Source organism: Oxyura jamaicensis, chromosome 2 (assembly GCF_011077185.1).
Source record: "Oxyura jamaicensis isolate SHBP4307 breed ruddy duck chromosome 2, BPBGC_Ojam_1.0, whole genome shotgun sequence".
Taxonomy (NCBI): domain Eukaryota; kingdom Metazoa; phylum Chordata; class Aves; order Anseriformes; family Anatidae; genus Oxyura; species Oxyura jamaicensis.
The window spans coordinates 81948902-81970961 of NC_048894.1; the positions used below are offsets into that span (position 1 = coordinate 81948902).

At 42.9% G+C, this 22060-nt stretch overlaps 1 protein-coding gene and 1 long non-coding RNA gene across 3 annotated transcripts in view; one reads left to right on the top strand and one right to left on the bottom strand.

Annotated features, from left to right (window-relative positions):
• Positions 1-11590, bottom strand: part of TRIO (trio Rho guanine nucleotide exchange factor) — a 254322-nt gene extending 242732 nt beyond the window's left edge. Inside the window, exon 1 of one of the 2 annotated variants that reach the window (XM_035318490.1) lies at positions 11071-11579. In XM_035318490.1, coding sequence (XP_035174381.1) covers positions 11071-11206 — 136 coding nt within the window. In that variant the 5' untranslated portion in view covers positions 11207-11579. Of the gene's footprint in view, positions 1-11070 lie in introns of both variants that reach the window. The other variant, XM_035318491.1, reaches the window with a different exon arrangement.
• Positions 1-22060, top strand: part of LOC118162375 — a 924537-nt gene that overhangs the window by 83317 nt on the left and 819160 nt on the right. The window lies entirely within an intron of this gene.

Below are 22060 nucleotides of genomic sequence, written 5' to 3' on the forward strand. Positions count from 1 at the left end.
CCTCATCACCCTGTGGGTAAAGAACTTCTTCATTATATCTAATCTAAATCTACCCTCTTAGTTTAAAAACATAATTCTTTGTCCTATCACTACACTCCCCGATAAAAAGTCCTTCTCCAGCTTTCTTGTAGGCCCCCTTTAGGTACTGGAAGCTCTCCCTGGAACCATCTCTTCTCCAGGCTGAACAAACCCAACTCCCTTCAGCCTGTCTCCAGCCCTTTGATCATCCTCACGGCCCTCCTCTGGACTCACTCCAACAGGTCCGTGTCCTTCTTGTGCTGGGGGCCCCAGAGCTGAACACAGTGCTCCAGGTGTGGTCTCACAAGAGCAGAGCAGAGGGAGACAATCACCTCTCTCACCCTGCTGGCCATGCTGCCTTTGATGCACATAGGATACGGTTGGCTTTCAGGGCAGCAAGCACACACTGCTGGCTCATATCAAGCTTCTCATCAACCAACACCTCCTAGGTCCTTCCCCTTAGGGCTGTTCTCAATCCATTCTCTGCACAGCCTGTACTTGTGCTTGGGATTGTCCTGGCCCAGATGCAGGGCCTTGCCCTTGGCCTTGTTGAACCTCATGCTGTTGGCATAGATCCACTTCTCAAGCCCATCCAGGTCCCTCTGGATGGCAATCCTTCCCTCCCGTGTGTCGACTGAATCACACAGCTTGGTGTCACAGACAAATTTGCTGAGGGTACACTCAATCTCACTGTCCAACTCAGGAAATATAATTTCCACAGTGGAGCTAAAAAAACAAAACAAAACAAAAAAAACCCACACAGTAAAATCTGCATTCCACTTTTCAAGAGAATTAAACTGGGCTATAGAAATAATCAAGAAATGATTAGACTTATGAGTGCTGTCTCGTATTTAAGGCACTTTGAAAGCTCTCTCACAAGGCTTGACACAATTCTTCACCTGAAGTTGTCCACTATAAAGTTTAACAAATGAAAAACCAGAAAAGGGTTATACTACTCGGTTATGTAAGTTACAAAGGTACAAATTTGGATTTATATTTAGTTCTTCAATTCCCACCCAGAGTTCAACTCAGTAAACTGATCTATATTTAGCTTTTGACTCTTTTGGACATTTCCTTCCTTCATCTGTGTAAATGCGTCACAGCTTCTCAAATGTTTCCCTTTGGCTAGAGGAGGATGCATCTGATTCCAAGCTTTAAAAAAAAAAAAAAAGAGTTAACACACATGCCAAGTGGTTATTGTTGGACGAGTTGCACCCTTATTCTGAGTTAAGGACAGGGAAATCTGACTGCAACCTTTGTAGCATACAACAGATAAATGATACTGCTCTTTCTGCACCAACGGACAGCAGCACTTCATGGCTATCCTCTGCAAGGATCACCACAAGCCAAACTGTATTTTATCACTTTCTTATAAGCAGGCTTGCCTTAGCTCTGCTGACTTAGTAATTCAATAGACAAGCAGTAGAATTTTTCCACAATGGGAACAGAAACGAGGTTCAGCTTTTTACTTTTTGCTAAGCCACCAAAACAAGAAATTCAGTCAAGTGAGTGTTCTTGTTTTTCTTTCAAATGCAACCTTATTCTAAATTTGAGAAGCTGATGTCTTTATATATAGATAGATATAGATGTGTGTGTATATATTTTTTCTTTACTAAAGCATCAAGAAGCCAACCAAGTTACTATACTAGATAAGCGATTATGGCTCATTTGGTCTTTCCATCTGAAAAGGTGTCACAGTCCTAATGAATTTGAGTTTGGCTTGCCTTTGTTGTCCTTACAGAAGCCCAGCTCACAAGAAACCCTGTCAGTTAAGCAACGCACAGCACTTATTTCCTCTCTGAGCTTTGCAGGCCACGACAAGTCGAAGTCTAACAACTATCCTTAACTGCAGAAAACAGCTACTTGAGGCATACAAAAACGTGAGTTTAAGGGGTGCAAAGAAGAGCATAAACTAATGCTGTAACCATCACATTTCCATTGTTTTAGGGCCACCCTGACATGCAATTGCAACCGAAGTGGACTTGCTACCTGACGTCAATAAAATAGATAAATAAATGAAGTCAGGGATAAAAGCTCAGATATTAAGGCTGGACTTTTTCAAAAAGGACAACCATGGTTATTAATTTTCTTTAGCAGAGAAACCATATCCTATTTTATTTCTGTATAGTAACAGAGGGAGGCTTCAGAAGGGTGGGGTTTGACATCTAATGTTTGATCAGCTTTTGCATAGAATAGTACCATCCACAGCCAACTTACATATTGATTCACCTTGCTTTGCTGCAGCTTTCTATGTTTTTCCTGTGCTTTCAACTGCAGATAACCATTTCTCCAATTCCAGAAGAATGAGAAAAAGCAAAGACATTTCAACCTTAACCCAAATTTTTTAGAAGAGGGCGGAACGTTTTTACGTTCTCAGAAAATGATATCATCTTTGCTTCCAATGCTGCACAACCTAACATGTCCAGAAGTTAGTAGCATGAAAAACATTTGGAAAGCAAAGGTCTTACAACCTTAATGCTCCGCTAGAAAATTCTATCCAGTACTGTACAGCCAAGTCTACACAATGGCTACAGCAAAGCACATTGTGCAGTGTAAGAGGCTAGCTAAGTAATGCCTAGTATTTAAACACTCCATTTATTCTAACTCACTTCTCAGGATGTTCTTGATGTATTCTCCTGCTGTTCGTATGTATCCTCCCTTTATTGTCTCAGCCAAATTTTAAGACACGTCACCCCATTTAATCCAAAAATTTAACATCTGCTTTGGCTCTGAAAATAAGCAGTCCTCAAGACTTCAATGTTTGACAATTACTTTTTTCAAGAAATCTCAGCAATAACATCTCTTGTTGTTTGATGGCCTCAAAGTTATTTACCAGCTATGCGACAATCACAAAGCTTAGAGAAAACCTTTGACCAATGCCTTGACAGACTATCTCAAAAGGCTGCAGGTCTCGCTGATGCACAACAATGCAGGAATTTCTTACATATATATATATATATATATACACGTATATATACATATATATACGTATATATATATATATATATATATATATATATTTAATTTGCTCCTTTAAACAAGAAGTGAGGTATGGGCTATATAAAAACAAGTAGGAACTTTATACTTCCTTGTGAGCCTTACCGGCCATAGTGTACTTCCCTGTTCATTTTCAGCACTTATGAAATCTCTTTTCACCACGACCCCAGGCCCTCAACCTCCAATTACTAAACACTTATGTATGAAGCTAACTACAGAAAGCACTGTTAGTTGTTCATATAGTCTACAGACACCTTGAGAATGACTTTTATTGCTCATATACGTACTAAGACAGCAAGGAAACATGAGTAATTAAACTTTGGCTATTTTCATGGCAGACCAGAATACAGCACTATTAGTCACAACAGTGCTGTTAGGCACCTACTGCCCACAATACTTTCCCCAACTTTTTGTTAAGATTCATCAAACAAACTCAGTTTTCAAGCCACGCAGAACATTCTGTTTGCCAGCATACACACACACACACTTATCTATATATTTATTCCCAGGCAAATTAGTTAAACAAACCTTCCTGAATCTGAGCCTCACATTTTGACTGTTGCGTAAGTTGATAATATTAACTACACTCCTACACAGATTTGTAGGAATGAATTATCTGTGCACCCTGTTGAAATACTTCCACATAAATCATAACAGACAAAGCAATGCACTGGCATATTTCAACTGCTGGAGACCTACAATTTTCTTCTGATCATTTAAATCTTGCTTCCTAACCATCCACAATACTACTAAGGAATTTTCTCACCTCACCTCTTTGCAGAGGTCCTGTTACAAAAAGGAAAAAAAAAAAGGCAGCACTATAAAACACTGAAGAACTGAGATCATTATTACTAAGGCCCAGGTTACAAACACCACATTCAAAGTAGCAGCAAGATGCACAGGTGAGCACTGCACACTAGGAAAACCTGTTTGATATATGCAGGGTTTCTCTACCTTTTTTTAAATATATATATATACATATCAATCACTGCTACAGCCATTTATGCATGGCAGTAGTAATGATGTAAGGTGATGAAACAATTTGACAATGCTTTGACAAGACTCTATTCAACAACCATGGTAACCAGCCCTATTTTTTAAATAAATGCCCAAAGACAATTAGGCCATCTCCAGCTCCTCTGTGCAACCACAAGCATCTAGGATCCACAGCTCCAGTTTCAGGTAAGTTAGAACATCCACTTGGCAGACAAGCGACTGGAAGGGGCTTGGTATCATTAAAGAGCTGAGTCTATAGGATCTTGCACACAGACTGCTTGGTAAAACTTTGTGGACACAAGTAATTTATGACCCTCCTCTTTGTGTATCAACCTATTCTGGAGATTCAAAAGTGGATGCTTTAATGTAGTGTCTACTGCTAAAAGCACTTGAGCTGTTGTTCCTTGTCATTTCAATTCCTCCTCCTCACTACTGGGAAAGTGATCTGTTTTCTCAAAACAGCAGTATCCTTCCTGAAGGAACATGACTCAGCTTTGCAGATCATGTGTATTACTTCACCATTAATCTACTTTTTGATTTCACTGCACCAAGAAAAAAAAAGTTAAGTTAGACAAAGTTTCTTCTCCAAATCAAACAAATGTCCTTATGAGAAGAACCAAGTATGCAACCATTTTAGTGATTAGTTTTAAAACAGCTTGCTAAGGCTTTAATTTTTCATTTTAACCAGTAGCCCTTTCATAGACCTCTTCTTTTTAGACTATACTTGTTTCTTACAGCATCAAGAAGAAAAATTAGTTTTCTTTGTTCTCATAAAAATCATCATTTAATTTCAAAAGAATGTCACACACCTACCAGTGCATTTCCACAGTTTGCATGTCTTTCCTGTTTTAACGCTTTTGCTGACCATAAACAGCTATTTCACAATGATCTCATCTCCTTCTTCAAGCTGCAGAGCAAAATCACAGTGCAGTTTCAGCCTATTAATAAACTGACCAAACTGTCTGCATCTAAAGAGGCCTATTTGTTCACACTAGAACTATTTTTTTAATTGAAATAGAGTAGAGAAATAGTAATATTTTCTCTTTATATTGGGATAGGGAAAGTCTTTTCAATCCTTGTCCAGATTTTATTTACTTTCACAACCATTTTACACTGAAAAGTTTTTGGAAGCCACGTGAAATTTCAGTTTGAAGTTTCATACTTGGTTCTGCAGAACACATCTAGCTGGATAAAACACACTTTAACAGAAGTTTACCAGCAATGAAGCTCTGCAAACAGTGAAAGCCTGAGCTGCAACAAGTCTCTTTTCTAATTCTGTCAGCTCCTTTCTGAGCTTAGTTCTGAGCACGTCAGTGTTTCATGCCTGCTCAAACTTACTCCTCTCAAGAAATGGCCTGGCTTTTCTCTAGCTCCCATTTACCTTCCACTTCAAAAGTGCATTTAGTTTATCAACTGTCAGCTGTCACAGATGTTACAAGTAATTCTGTTTCCTCCTGGTAATGATCATGACTTCTGCCTCTCTTGCACACAACCTAACCTCTACCTTTCCCTATCCTTCAGTACCCCAAGAAGTTTGGCTCTTCCACGCCAAACGAAGTTGCACAACAGCTGTTGCATCTCACACCGACACGCGCTGTCCTCTTGCTCGTTATTCCAGGAAATGTCAATCCAACAACACTATTCCCAGGGTAACTTCTCCATTGTATTGTTTCTGTAGTTATTTTAGTCCTGCAATTACCAAGCTGTGACATTTCATTGGAGCTGGACTTGATGATCCTTATGGGTCCCTTCCAACTCGGGATATTCTATGATTCTATGTCTTTTAGCTTTTTCAACTCCCTCCCCCTACATCTTATTAAAATGGATGCTGTGGAATCCAACTGAAGACTTCACAAGAGGTCCCACTTCTTCCCCAGCCTGAATCAGCCCTAATGCCAGCAACGTTGCTGCAACTTCCTCACTGACCAATGCAACTCCTAGGACAAAATAACAGAGTCATGAAAAGCAACAGCCAGCTTGTTTTGTAGCTCATACTCTCTGCATACCTCACCACTTCACAAAACCCCCAACATACCTCAGCTCCTGACAGCCGCAGGGCCCCGAATGAATACTTGCAGAGAACAGCACGGAGATGCCATGTGGGGTACCACCAGTCTTCCCTGCCAACACTTTGTTTTTGGCTTCCCTATTAGACTATTTTTATTAGATGTTTGTAGCTATTCTGTAGCTAGTCCAGATGCCATGCCGAGTAACCCACACAACCACAGCTCTGACTACATTCACTGTAAGTCAGCCACTACATATCGACGGGAGATGGATAAACGTTCGTAGAAAGCCACTCTCTGAACCTTACACGTTGTGTGTTCTGCTCCACAGATTTAAGCAGAAAATTGACCTTGGTTTTAAAATTTAATGCCTAGTATGAAAGTTATTTTGTATATGATCTAAAAGGTAACATGCTTCTGATTAGTAGTATTCATGGAAAAGTTTACTGCACAGCATGCATACTTTTTTTCTCTCCATTTCTTTTCTTCCCTCTTTTCTTCCCCTCTTCCAAAAGATTTTCTTTGCTTCACTAGCATTTTTAATATCTAGTGCAGACAGCCTTCCTAGCCACTATTACACAGGACGCTAATGTAAAGCAACAAGACATAATTGTATAAAACAAGGTGACAAGGAAGAAGCAAAATACAGTTCCTCACTTTAAACTTGAAATCCTGCATTTCTCAACAAATCTTTTGATTTTTATCTTTACATTATTATTTAAGCGCTATTCACAGAAAATAAGCAAGCCACAAATGCATTATGTAAGAGGAAGAAAAACAACTAAATGTTTTTATGCTATTAATACTTCCTATACGGTTTTACCTACTCAGCCTAGACTGCAATAGGCAGACTTGTACTCAGGCCTTAGGCAGACTGACCAAAGTCTCTCAGGCCACTAGTACTTGCAGAAGTCTTCAACCTGATGTCCATAACCACAATAGAACTCAGCATCCCATTTTCCCAAAATACTCACATAAACATTTTAGTGGCCACATATATCTCAAAACCAAGTTTAAAGTTTTCCTACCATTGAGCTTACAATAAGCAGCACCTACAGGAAAGGCTAGGCATACAGAATCACGTGCCATTCAAAACTATTCTGGCAACCACCTCCTTCTCTGACTTCCCGTCGGGGAGAAGTGGCACACCAAACCCTGTGCTTCAGACACCATTCTCCTCCAGACCTACTCCTCTTCCATCTCAGAGACCTCCTGCGGAGGAAGGACTTCTGCCACCTGCGGAGACTCATTTTTAACACGTCAAGTCCTCCACCGTTGTGTTTTCCTAGATCAAGTTCTGAATTATGATTGACAGTTGTATTTGGATTTGATCTGGCAAAGACAGAAATGTTTCAAAAAACAAAGGAAAAATAAGACGCCCTGGAAGTCTTGTCAGTAGGATGCATAACTGGTGAGGTTTAGCCAGAGCAAGGTCCCTCAGAATGTAAATTTTGCTGCTTCTGTAAATGTGGTGAGTGTTGAAATAAACAGTGGTAACAATCAGAATCTCCTCAGTGGCTTCAGAAACCGTACCATCGGTCCGTGCGTGAATGAAGTTACTGCACAGCTCTCTGAAGGCTCTGAGATGTAATTTATCATACAGGAAATAATTACATCCACTTTCATCACAAAACAGTGAAGAGTTATCAGTTGGCAACTTGTCTGTTTGTTTTTCCACTGAGAATTCTCAGTCATTTATAAAGGCACTTGCTATATTGTCTAGCTAAGAGTTGCCTAAGTGTCTGCAAGCCTGTCCTCTGCATTGTTTGGTATTCACAGACCTCTACAGCATCCCAGGAAGGTAAATTTAACTGTAATGTACAATCACCGTCTCTTATACTTAGCTAAGATGCTAGATGGAAAAAAATGTTTAGTTCTTATTGCTTAAAAACAAAATTAATGAACTTCAATTTGCAATAATCATTTGGCTTGGAGGAGGATGTTATAATAGCATGATTAAACTTAAATGGACAGCTCTCGTTCTTGCATCGCAAAGATGTCAGCTGACTGGTGCACCACCTTCCCAAAAATATTATGGACTTGAAGCTCTAAAGATGGAGATTTAAAAACAGTATCAACGAAAATACAGAATAAACAAACAAGTCTTCTGTATGTTTACTGCCCTGTAAGCCATGCCTTGATGACAGTCTCTCAATTCCACGTTGTACACTTATTTCCTGAAAGTATGCTCACATGATTTTTAGTTGAATCTTTGAATACAATTTGAGAAGTTTGTACTTAATACTTTGACACAGAATAGATCTTGTATACTTAACACATGCATCAATACCCTGCAACCCAGACTCTTAGAATTATAAAACAAAATTGCAGACTAAGAGGTTTTATTCAAGTCGCACAACTTTAATTAGACAAAAAGGGACACTTGTCTATACATCTTCAGCTCAAAACATATCCTCTCCATCAGTTACACTGTCATCTCTAATCTCCAGTTTACGTATAGCACAGTGTTTTCTGAGTCAAAATGTAATCGCTTTACTTGGCACCATCTCTGCTTCTTAGCGGTTTCACTCTTAATCGTGCCACAAAGAAGGTGACAGATCTAACAAGGTGCTCTCGCCTTTTTATCTTCAATTAATAAGATTTGGATAGCAAATACATAACAAGTAAGCTGCCCCTATTTCTTCCAACTCCAGTACATCTAATTTTAAATTGAAATTCAAGACACGTTATCTTTGTTTTTATACTACTACCTCACTTGCAGTCCAGCTTCTTTCTTCAGTAAGATTTCTTTGTGTTTTGGTTGCAACCAATTTCCACAACAACTCAGAGGGAGTTTACATTTACATAACCAAAGCAGAAACTGGAAACATGCACATTTCAAGTGAACATGGCCACTGTTCAATATCCTAATAAAACATCTTCCAAATGCTGAAATTCTGTTCTTCAGGCTACTTCAATTCTGCTTCAGGCTTTGTCTTTCAAAAGGACAGGAGGAAAGCTAACAAACCCCCTGGCTGTACAACTGACCAATTTAACTAACCTAGGATTAGAACTGATTGTTCAGGCATTGTGGTTTTCATTTTTTTTTTTTTTCCTCCCCTCTCCTGGAAAACACTGTAACATTTTTACTCATTTTCTCTTTTAAGTAACAGCTACAGCTTTGCTGACATTCTCTGCAAGTGACAGGAAAAAGGAAGCATTTGTCATTGTAAATACTGTAAAGAGAAAAATATTTTGTCTGCTCCCACGTACACCAAACTAAGCTTTGTGCTTGTTCATTGATCGCTGTGTCCATTGTGTTTCACTGAAATAAAAAAAATTGTACCTCCTGTCCAAACAAAGGGAAGCACCACGATCTTTTAATGGACCCTTTTCTTACAGAAGAGTGGATCATGTAGGGGTGCAGAGTTTAATGAGCTCTTCCCAATCCTGATCACCTACAGAGATGCCAGAACCTTTTCCAGCGTGTGACGCTGCCCTGGCTGAACCAGATCACCTCCATACATAAATACAGAAGTGGGAATGCCACTTGTTAAATATTGTAAAAGAGTTCTTCAATAAACACGTGATATCTTTATCTACTGCTTTCAGATTTTCAGCTGCTGCAAGACTAAGCTCGGTGCAACTCCCCTACTATCAGAAGCTATCAGCATCAGAAGTCATCGCTGCACCGCTTACGAGCATATCAAGTCTGTGTCATCCCCTACCCACACACCAATGTGGAAGATGACTATTAATACAGCTGGCTGGGTCGTCCAGAACTGCCACATTACTACACAACACGTACCTATTTGTGACTACGCAAGCCTACTATTGGAACCCATTACTTTGATTTTAGTGTTAAAATGACGTCCAGAGAATGGCAGAGCTCAGGACGGCAGAGACCAGCCCTTCTTCCACGACACAACCCACCACGGCCAGCATCTTGACAATGAGTTTCGTGCTCGACGCTGTCACGCGAGACAGGTTTCTGGGAAGCACCAGGCCCTCGGAGCCTCAACCCACCGCTCGGTCCATCTGTCCGTGCAGAGGCGGCTCTGAACCCCTCTTCAGGGATGCCTGCTGCGAATCACACCTCCTCCTTCATCCCCATGAAGCCCAGCACGACCAGCGGCCAGCACCGGCCGCCAGAAGCACCGATTGCGCCGCTTCCCACTTCCCTCACCGACTTTCCTTAAAAAACCCCCATTAACGCAGCCTTCGTCAGCATTGTTCTTACTGCCACCGGCTTTATTATTTTATTGTTATTTTTCACACGCAAAACCGGCAATCCCCCTTCATCTTTCCCGGCGGTGAGTCTGCATTTTCCTCTCACGCCGCTCCTTTTTAGGCAGCCCAAGGGAGCAAGCGCCCGGCCCGCCCGCCCCGCCCGGGGGTGCCCGGGGGGACGAGGAGCCGCCGGCGGCGAGGAAGAGGAGGAGGAGGACAACGAGAAGCAGCCGCCACCCGGGGAAGGGCCCCGAGCAGCGGAGGGAGACTCGGCCGCCGCCGCCCCCTCCCCGCCGCCATTACCGGGGGCACGGTGCGGGCGGCGGGGCGGCGGCCTCCATGTTGCACCCCGGCGGCCTGTCAGCGCCGCCGCCCCCTCCCCGGTGTCCCCTCGGGAGCCCCGGCCGGGGAGCCCCGGGGGCGGCTTGCGGCCGCCTCCCCGTTACCACCGCCCGCGGTGCCTTGCGGAGCGCCGTCATCTCCCCCCCGGCCGCCGCGCTGCCCGCAGCCCTGCGGCACGCCGCTGCCTCGGCTGCCGTTCTCCTCCTCCTCCTCTTCCTCCCCGGCGGCAGCCAGGTGCCGCCGCCCGGTACCGGCAGCCGCACCTGTCACCGGCGTCGGCTCCCAGACCCAGCCCCGGCGGCCGGGCCGCGTCCAGCCCGCAGCAGCTCCGTTGTCCGCCGCCGGGCCCCGCCGAGGAGGAGGCGGCAAGATGGACACTGCCGAGCCGGCCGCGCTCAGCCCGGCGGCTCCCACCTGGCCAGCCCGCCCCGGGGCCACCTGACAAAGCCGGCTCCCCTCGCCCCCGCTCCCCGGGGGGAAGATGTCGCTTCACATCTTCCCCCCCCCCCCCCCCCCCCCCCACGCCCCGCTCCGCACTCACCGGATCGGAAGAACGCCGCGATGTCCGCCGAGTCCTTGGCCGCCTCCTCGGCCCCTTCCCCGGCGCCGCTGCCGGCCGTGGCGGTGGCGGCGGCGGTGGAGGAGGAGGCGGCAGCGGTGGCGGCGGCGCTGCTCATGGTTGCGGCGTGCGGCGGCTCCTCGGGGCGAGACCCCCCGGCCCCGGCGCCGCCGCCCCCGGCTTCAGCCCCGTGCGGGCGCGGCTCTCAGGGCGGCAGCCGGAGCGAGCGGGCGAGCGGTGCGCGGCTGCGGGCGGCCACGGCGGGCGCAGGGACATGGAGGTATGCGCGGAATGGCAGCGCCGGGAGCGCCCACCCCCCGCAGCCACCTAGGAGGCGGCGCGGGCATGCACGGAGCCGGAGCGCAGACAATTGCGGGAGGAGGAGGAGGAGGAGGAGGAGGAGGAGGAGGAGGAGGAGGAGGAGGAGGAGGAGGAGGAGGAGGAGGGCGACGACGGCATGGGGAGGGCCAGCAGTCAGCGCAGCGAGCAGCCGGGAGGAGGAGGAGGAGGAGGAGGAAGGAGGGAGACGCTTCCAGCCTTTTTTGCCTTTTTTTTTATTATTTATTATTTCTCCCCCCCGCCCCGCGCGAGGCGGAGGAGCGGCGGCCGCGCTAACGCCGGTGCCCGCAGCAGCCGCCGGCCTCCATCTTGTTTGGGAGGCGGGGGGGTAGGGGGGGGGAGCGGGGAGGGAGGGGGGGAGGAAGGGAGGGAGGGGGCGTTCGGGATTCTCCGGCTGCGTCCGCCGCCGCTCGGCAGGGGGGCGGGGCGGCGCGGCGCATGACGTCACGGCTCCCGCCGAGCCCGCACCCCATTGGCTGCGGCGCGGGGCCGGGGGAGCCCGCGGGGGGGGGGGGGGGGGGGGGGACTGGGGGGTGTGAGGTGAGGGCTGGGGGTGGCGGCTGAGGGCTCACTGCTCGATTTGGGGAAAAACGAGGATAAACCTTGGTTTTTCCCCCCGGAGGAGTGCCTTTAAAAGATATTGAGGCGATCCACTGCATAAAATTCTAACCATTGTGTGTTGAAACAATGTAATTATTTTATCTTCCACTGCGTTAGATTCTAACTATGGTCCGTTCAAACAGCGATAATAACTATATTTATTTATTTATTTTCAGCGATTTCGGGGAAGCTTTGAAGCGTTTTCTATCGTGCACCAGCCTGACGAACAGAAAATAAGCCAATGGCTCGTGATAGAAAGTGCAATCGGGTGCCTGGTTCAAGCACGTCCTAGCACAATCCCGTGTTAACCCGTCAGAATAACGTGACGGCAGGGTTGAAGAGCGAGTGGAGAAGAAGGCGGCTGAGCAGTTGCACAAATTTATAAAGCTGAATACCAGATATCAAATGCTCGTGATCGATGGTCAGAAACATTGCAGAGCATAGCTGAAACAGTCGTAGCTGAATGGTCAGAAACATTACAGAGCACCGTTGAGAAGCAGTACAGCAGCAAGAATTAAACTCCTGAACCTTCCCTAGGTGTTAAAAGCAAAGGTAACTTCAAGAGAAAACCGTGGTTCTGTTGGTTTATCAAAGTCAGATGATGTGGAAGTAATTTTCCCAAGGTTTGTGTTTGGTCAAAGTCGTGTAGCTTGATGAAAAAGCTTTTGTGCGACTACCCTTGCCCTAATTTCTCTTACAGGGACAAGATTAGTTTGACTGAAAAGATTTTTTTTTTATGTTTTTCTTTCAGACAGCAGGTACAGGAAAGAGTTCCAAATTAGCACCCCACTGGCAGAAGTGGTTGCAACGTGAATTCCTTTCTAGCTGGCCTAGCAGCAGCCACCTAGCATTAAAACAACTGGTACAAGTGCTTCTGCTCTTTAGCGAGCAGCAGTCTGACCTGGGAGTAGGAATAGGGTGTTTTACATCAGCACTGAGGAAATTGTATGAGAATGAGAGAAAATGGGATAGGTGAATGAAAAGACTTAATACAATGAGTAAAAAAAAAATACAGGTCCCCTGAAACTTCAATAACTCAAGTTTTTGGTGACTTGAGAACAAGATGGTGCTCAAGATGATTTGTTTTCAGTTTTAAATTAAGATTGATACCTTGTTCAACAGTGCAATTTAATAGTTGTAGTAATAATAATTGTAGAAGCAGGAGGTTTGAAGTCACAGGTTTGAAGTTTACTGATTGCCATTTGTAGCCAGTTATGCCAGTGTTAGCTTTGGAAGACTGGTCTGTCCAAGAGCTGTTGAAAATGAGATATTGACCACTTGTTTCCACCTAGTCGCTTGCCCAGCATACTGCACAATTGACTGTCTGTGGCTACTAAAAAGCCAAGGTTCTTTTGAAAAATTTTGCAGGCTGTGTGACTGAGTTTTTCTCCTTTCTCTGTTTCCCCCATCTGCTGAATTGCGGGTGATGATGCTTTTGTTTTTCTTTAATATGTGGATGCCCTAAGCTGTGTCTCCCACTGGAAGAGCCTCTCATCAATACAAAACTAAGAGAATCTGGAGTGGTTCCCAGCTCCTAGGATTTAGTTCCATGCATTGACTGAGATCAAATAGCCACAATTAAAGTTCCTTACCTGCACCAGAAATGGTCCATACAGAGAAACCTTCAACAGCCAAATAAATTGATATCCTTTGCAGCATTCAAAGGGATTGTAGTACAGTTGTTACAGTCACATTCACGATGCAACATTTACTGAAGGATAATTTATAATAAAAAGACAAATATAGGAAAATGACATTATGACCAAGTTACTTAACTCTTGTAATAAAGCAAAGACTTCATTCACAGGTATCAACTTCAGATCTCAGATTTAATATTTTGACATTAGAGAATCAAGTTTCTTAGTCCAGTTGTTCTTGATCATTTGAGGCATAAAAAAGAGGGGGGAAAGAAAATTAAAAAAAATAGAGTAAATTGTCTATGTGGAGAAGGTTGCATATTGAAAAGTTGTGCAAGTTTGCCTACTTTGGAAGCCTGGCGTTGGAGAATAGCATTGTTGTCCATCCTCAGCTCCTACTTTGCTTGTCTCAGATTTTTTCAGTCTACAAGTGTTTTTGCACCAATTGGAGTGGTTAATGCAGTAAAGGAGAAATGCCCGTATTCACAAAAGAGATACTTTAAGGTTGCTGCAACCTGCTAAATATCAGCACTTGTAAAGCTGAGATTCAAATTAAAATGTTTTGGGTTTTTTTTGTTGTTGCTTGTTTGTTTGTTTTGTTCTTTTTAATTGCTCACCAGGAGCTTTAAAAACTAAAGATGTTGAAACCATGCTTAATTTTTATACCTACTTTATACATATATATATAAGTTATTTAATTTTATGAAAGTAAATTGTTCAAAAGGTTTTACACCTGGGAAAGATAAATACTCCAAAAGAAGTGTTGCTTCATTAGTTTGTCCTTTATGTTTCTTTGTGTGGAGTCTTACTTGGGCTGAACAGTCACTCTAAAACCAGTGTATCAATGCACAAAGATCTTTATTCCAGGCAAAGAGATCTATTGTGAGTAAAGAAGCTTGCACCATGTCTAGCCTTGAGTATACAAGCTGAGAAGTGCCACGTGTCACCTCATGTTTCATCCCTAAAAGCATATGCAGACTGGTTACTGGTCAAGTTCTTTTCCTACACCATTTGCTGTCCACTTAATGAAGAAAAAGAATTGCCTCATTTGGTAAGACAATGAAGAAAGCAGGGCAACAGCTTGATTTAAAATCAGCATTTTTAAGTTTTTGGGAGAGGTAAACTAGAAACTCTTTAGTTTGGATGAGCATTAGACAGGATACTGATCTCTCTGGGTGGTCAATCTGATTTGTCTCATTGCTCAAAACCAAAAAACCCTTCAATTATGGGAAGAAAAAAATAAAAGCCAACAGCCAGATTTTTACATTAGAGTTCACTTCCCATAGTTGTTCACAAGCTCTACCATCCACATTTATCTTACAAGCTAATAAATAATAGAACATAAAAGTGTGAGGGACACGGACAGCTCTTTAAGAGAAAATATACGTTGACCTAGCCAGGCTGCAAGAACTGCTTCCTACGAACAGTATTTTTCTGCAGCAGGCTTTCAGGGAGTTCCAAACAAATGTGTAAAACAAGGCAGAATCATTTGTGGGAACTACTAGAGAATGCTGTACCAGTTGCTGCTGCTCTTCTAAGATGACGAGGCTTCTTTTAAGTTTGTAGCAGTTGAGGAAAGCAACCAAAGTTATTAATGTGTACCACCTCCAACTTGCTATCTGGATTCAAATCTGCATTGTGCTTGTGTTATAGCAACATTTGTCAACTTCAAATTATCCTTCAAGCACAAGATACATCTCTGTTATCTGTAAAGCAGCACCGAGGCATTTTCCAGCAGTTATGATTATTATCTCCCCCTTTTCTGCAGAAGCATCTGTGTCTTTTTGAAAGTGCACTGCAGTTGTCGAGCAGTATTGAGTCTACATGCTCCCCTTCCTTACGCTATAAATCCAAGTTCTCATTTCATTATATGAGTTCCATCAGCTTTTGAAACTTCTGCCTTTGACTTTTCTACTTTTCTGAAAAACAGTTAATTTTTTAGTATCTGATAGTGGATAAACTGACTATCACCTCTATAAAATATCGCCAGTCTCCTTGGAAATATTTCCCACCTACTTCCACTGGTAAGGCCTTTTGCATTCTTACATTTGTTGTAAACTTAGAGCAGTACTGCCAGCACACATCAGGACATAACGCTTCATGAACGGCTTAGTGCCTGCAAAGAGAGGCTTAGTGCACTTAGGTCAAAAACTGTGTAAGGCCAGGGTTTGGTGGTTACTACAGCTAAAGTTTTCCTGCTCATGTCCTTGTGACTGTCAAATCTTAAGCACAAAATCAAGCGTTTTTTTAATAACCTACAGACCTACTTGTGCATTTTTGCATGCCATTTACCAAAAAAGTTAAGCATCCTGATTTTATTTATAACCAAACCACAGTTGTTGTTTTGTGTGTGTGTGTTTTTAATTCTCACCATTTCAATGATGTGATATCTCTATAAAAATCCAGCTCCCAGTTCTGCTACGTGGCATGTACTGACTTGTCAATGTCAAGGACACTTCTGTTATGTGTAGAAATTACACCACCCATCTGATATTTTATAGACTATTGGTGGTCTATACGCCATCTGTTGACTAACCTCAGCCTAATGAAGTGTTGGTTTTTCTTTTTACACTTAGGCACTCGTAATTCTACATTATTGTACAGTTATTGGCGGCTGAACTGCTCGGCTGCATCTCAGACAAGTCATTCCGTTGCCTTTGCTGTCCACGTCTTGAAAAATGCATTTTCTCACCATAAGGAAGCGTGCATATATGTAAATGGACACACACAGGCACACCCTCATTTCAGATTTTCTATCACTAGCATTACAATTTAAGCTACACTGAGCTTTCAAAGAGTATTTTCCTATGTGTCCAAGGTTTCCTGGGCAGAAATGTGTGCAGTGCTTCAGAGACCTGCTGAAAGAATTGAACTTATGATGCCTGGCTGAAAACAACACGCACATTCAATGTAAGATCACAGCCCAGCTGGATCATGTCTATGGTCACTGTTGGAGAGTGTCCAGAGGAGGGCAACGAAGATGGTGAAGGGCCTAGAGGGGAAGACGTATGAGGAGCGGCTGAGGTCTCTGGGCCTGTTCAGCCTGGAGAAGAGGAGGCTGAGGGGAGACCTCATCAGGGTCTACAACTTCCTCATGAGGGGGAGTGGAGGGGCAGGCGCCGACCTATTCTGTTTAGTCACCAGTGATAGGACCCGCGGGAACGATGTAAAGCTGAGGCAGGGGAGGTTCAGGCTGGATATCAGGAAGAGGTTCTTCACCGAGAGGGTGGTCGCACACTGGAACAGGCTCCCCAGGGAAGCAATCTACGCACCAAGCCTGTTGGAGTTTAAGAAGTGTTTGGACTATGCTCTTAGTCATATGGTCTGGATTTTGGGGTAGACCAAAGTTGGACTCGATGATCCTTACAGCTTCCTTCCGACTCGGGATATTCTATGATTCTATGATTCTGATTCTATGATTCTATGATTCTATGTACAGAAATCCTAATAGCTGGACAACACATGCTAAAGACTCTATAGATGGGTTACTTCCCTATTTTAATCAGTTATTCTCAAGATGGCATAACCTGCTTGTAAAACAATTTTCCTGAACAGAACAACAGGTCAAATTGCATATGATCATTTAACACTTTTATACCACTGCTTTCATCCCCGAACTCTCAAAGTCTATGCTTTGATTAGGGTATGCTGCCAGGTAAGAGAGATGTAGGATTTTTTGTTGTTGCTTAGTTTTGTTTTTCCTGGCTAAAGATACTGGCAATACTACGTGTGTTCATCTTAACTGATGAAGAGTTTAAGATATCTACTCAGTCTTTCTTTGACTTTCACAGCATTCTGTGAAAAAAGCTCAGAGAAGAATTCAACACTATCCTCTTCTTGTTTAATTCCACCTTGCATTGTTTCACACATTGATCCTAACAAGGAAAACCATCCTGTTGCAAGTCTTCATAAGTTTAAATTAAGAATTATTAAGAATTAAAATTATAAAAAAATAAGAATTTGGGCACCAACTGAAGCAATGAGGACTTTGTGTGGCTGACTTCAGAGAAAAAAGATGTAATAGCTGTTGGTTGCGCTTCAGAAAGCATAAGCAGCCTAACACTCTATTTCCATCTTGGCCTTCCAGGATGTTGCTCTTTTTGCTTTGTCTTTCTAAACCAGGTAACTGACCTGTGCAACCTCGTGGCTTGTGTCAGATCATTTTCATGGTTCTGAACATAGCATTTGGTTACGTGCTGTACGTACCTTTAAACAGAGCACTGCTGTGTCTCATGGTGATGGAGGCTCAAAAAATAGGTCACCAATTAATCTAAGATATTATGCTAGTGATTGCCAACAGATCAGCAGACAGCCTTGTTATGTCACTTTCTTATACCAAGCGTTTAGACACACCCTGTACTACACCTATGAGAAAACTGTTCACTTAGTATCAAAGCAATATTAAGTCCAATAGAAAATTATCCTTCTGCTTTAACAGTTCGTTAATTTTACCGGCTTGTCTGCAATCAATTGTCAAAATAATGTGCTAGAGCAGGCATAGAGCGGCACATAAGAGCCACGCATAAAATAGAATTGTAATCTATGAACTTAGACAAAGTGAAAAGTCAATCAAAAGTGAAGCTTAAAACAAATGGCATCCTGCTTCAAGAATTATCTCCTAGAAGAAGGCATTTAAATCAGTTCTGCTGCTTGTGTACTCGTATTCATGTAACTTCATCAGCATGCTGGTTTAGAGTTGCCCAGATTGGAAAGCATCTTGGATGCCTATGTCTGTATCACTTCTGTCAATCAGTATCTTCTCACAGGGTTTGAAGAAATTTGAGTAATTGCTTATGCAACAAACAAACCAAAAATGCATAGTTCCTTTTCTATGCACAGAACTGAATTGCGATTTGAGTCATTTAAATCTGCCAATTTAATATATATATACATATTTACAATACTTCTGTATCTGGTGCTAGGCAGTTAGCTTTCATAGCAACTTGTGTAACTTCTAAGTTTGTTGGTTTTGTATGACTGAAGTCTTCACAGCTTCGTAGCTCTCCCTGAATGCATTCGGTGCCTGCTGACTTCACTGCTTTGAAAGGCAAAGAGTTTAAGTTTGTCAGCCAGGTAAGATTCACAACTGGACCTTGAGGTTTTCCAGGTTCACTTGAGAATTCATTAAAGAGCCACTTTCAAGGGGTTTTCAGTCAAGGTACCAGTCAAGGCTGTTCTGCTGTGCTGGTGCAAGCATTTTTAACTAGACAGCAAGAGCGTGCAAACAGGCCCCTCAGATTTGTTTTACCTGGAGAGAATCAGTTTGCTCAGAAATAGGGTTTCCAAATTCCCAAGGACATTTCTTGAGACCCATGGCTAGTCCCATCCTGCCCAGCTATTGCCCCAATTGATCTCTTCTTTCAAATTCTTTCACATTTTGCAATTTTATTTCTTTATTTTTAGATACATACATGTTTAAAGATTTCTTCCTTCTCTCTCTCTCTTTTTTTTTTTTTTTTTTTTTTTTTTTTTTTGTCAAGGCTTTGTCTCCAGATTGATTATTTTAGGATATTCTTCACTTTCTGTGGGTATTTCACGATTGCCTACGCACTATTGTCTTTGAGCATAGTATGGGATATTCTCAGATCAGTAAGTCAATGGTTTTATTTAGGGAGGTCAGCTTCTAGGTAGGGATTCATTCGTACCAATCAGCCAAAATTGTCATCCTAGTCAGTTACGCTATTTGTTAGACAGTAGCAGCAGATGTTATTTCTGACATTGCTTGGTCTTAACAAATTTTGTGAGGGTGCGCAGCCATGAACTGCCAACGTTGCTTTCTTCTAGGAGCTGCTGCAGTGGGAAAGAGCTGACCAGCGTGGAACAAAGTTTCCTAGTGTTTCCTGTATTCATAATCAGAAAGTCAAATTCCTTGCCATGTCTGGGCAGCCACTTGGCTTTCAGCAGCAGAAAAGCAGCAGCTGCAGCAATGTTCAGTGGACAGAGGACAGTAAATAAATTGTTTTTATTTTTTTCTGTCCTCTCCAGTTTTTCAATCAGAAGACAAACCCTCTTTTATTTTCCTTCATCCTGCCTGGTATAATCATCTTCCCTCATTATATCACAGTAAACTAATTGAGCAAAATGCAACTGTTTGTTAGCATTTTGCTCCTCACGTGCTTGCTTTCTTCTCTTTTCTATTTAGCAGCTAATTTCACGGGTAGTCCCAGTTTCCGATTTTCAATAGAATAAGCTAATTAGAGTGGAACTCTTGGGGACAACAGTGGCAAGTTTTTGATATTCACCCTGAAAGGTATCCAGCACGTACTGCTATTGGCATGTTAACTCTAGTTACAGCCAGTTGCTTCTGAAGATGTTCAGCAACTGGCAAACCATTCAGGACTTACACAGTCGCTGGGTCTTCCACATTCCCTCTGGGGGCTCAGCTGCTGTGTCTGAACATAGAAACGCAGAAGGGCTTCAGCTCCCAAGTGTTTCCAGACCATAGTCTCTTTGTGAGTACACAAGACCAAAGATGTTATCTATCTGTGCGTTCATTCCTGAATAGATAAAGGACTGCTTGGTTTGTACATGAAGCAAGTTTACAGATCAGATGCTCAGCATGGCTTACGCTGTATTCCTGCCTCCCAGTTCTCAGAGAGGAGAAGATAATGTGGGACAGGAGCTGTTTTCAGTTGGCAGCGCTCCCAGGAAATGCCCACAAACTTCTGGGCCTTGGCATACTTGTAGGACACATACTAATTTCTGCATTTTGCTAAAACGATCAATGCAGTTTAATAACAAAAATAATCCTTTGACAGGTAGAAGGCTACACCCAGTCATTTCAGTTGCCATCAATATTAGTGTATAGCCTTAGAGTTTTACCAGTTCTCTCTTTCATGTTGATAAGAGGTGCAAAATAACTCTTTGACAGTAAATTTCTAACAACAGAGTAACCAGACGGAGCAAGTGGCATGCCATAGTTAACCCATTTCAGTTTCTTTACTAAGCCCATTTTTTAACCTAAACATTAAAATTTAAATTATCAGTACTTCTTAATGAAAGATTGCATGTTGGATCTCATGAAACAGATACTTGAAATTTTGCTATTCAAATCATGTACATGAATTACATTCCTATTTACTGTTTCCTCATAACAGAACTACTTCCTGTGTGAGACCTACCAAGTGTATTGGCCCAGGTTTCCCCTGAACTTAGATGTTTCTCAAATAGGTTTGGAGATTTGCACAGTTTTATGAAGCTTTTGATTTGCCTTATCTGTAAGGGCTTCACAAAGATGCCTTCCATAGGAGCTACAGCAGCTCATGTGAGTACTTGTCATTGCAGCATGCAGCAAAGATTGAGAATAATTTTGTCCTCTAGCCAAATATGAAGTTTGAGCATCTTAATTACACTACAGAGATTGTGTGACAAGCAATGATTTCATTACAAAAGCAACTTTTCTATGTTTGGCTATTTCAGGTAACATGTTGCTTCAAGCTCCGTGTGCTCATTTAAAACATTCTTCATAGGCTTTGACTGCTGGGTTGAGCCATGAATGAATACCAGTGCTAACACAACCTGCCCCTGTGTTTTGTCAAAAAGAAAAAAGAAGAAAATAATAATAAAAAGGGCAATTCTTTTTTTGATCTTGCTGCAATGTGTACTACATTTTGTCACTTCACTTGCCTTCCATTTTTTTTTGGCTGTGTGGCGTTTGATTACTTTGAATTATTGTCTGATTCTGCAGTTAACTACAGTAACTAACCTCTAAGCTTGTGTAATTATTAAAAGTCACATTTAACAACAATGTGATATAAAATTATTGTTATGCTACAGGGAAGAGCAAATCCAGTCAGACACCGTGGGGTTGATACTAGTTTTATTAAAGTATTAGCTCACCAAGAAGTATGATTTCTGATTTAATTGATTGTGCTTTTTAGCAGGGATAAATATCAAAAGCCTTGCACAAATCTGACAAATCCAAAATTCCACAAAAATAATTTCTTAAAAATGAAGATCATATTAGGCTATAAGAAGCTACAGTAAGCTATAATTGTGATACCTGGAGGAAAAGATCTACTGTGATGCTACTTTCACTACCAAGTGTCAGTCCATTAGAGCCTAAACTAGCTTAGAATCATAGATCATATAATCCTGAGTTGAAAGGGACCCACAAGGATCATTGAGTCCAACTCCTGGCTTCATACAGGACCAACCAAAAATCAGACCAGGTGTCTGAGAACTTTGTCCAAATGCTTCTTCAAATCTGTCAGGCTCGGTGCCGTGACCGCTGCCCTGGGGGGCCTGTCCCAGTGCCCGACCACCCCCTAGGTGCAGCACCTTTCCCTAACCCCCAGCCTGGCCCTCCCCTGTCCCAGCTCCATGCCGTTCCCTCGGGTCCTGTCGCTGTCCCCAGAGAGCAGAGCTCAGCGCCTGCCCCTCCGCTCCCCTCGTGA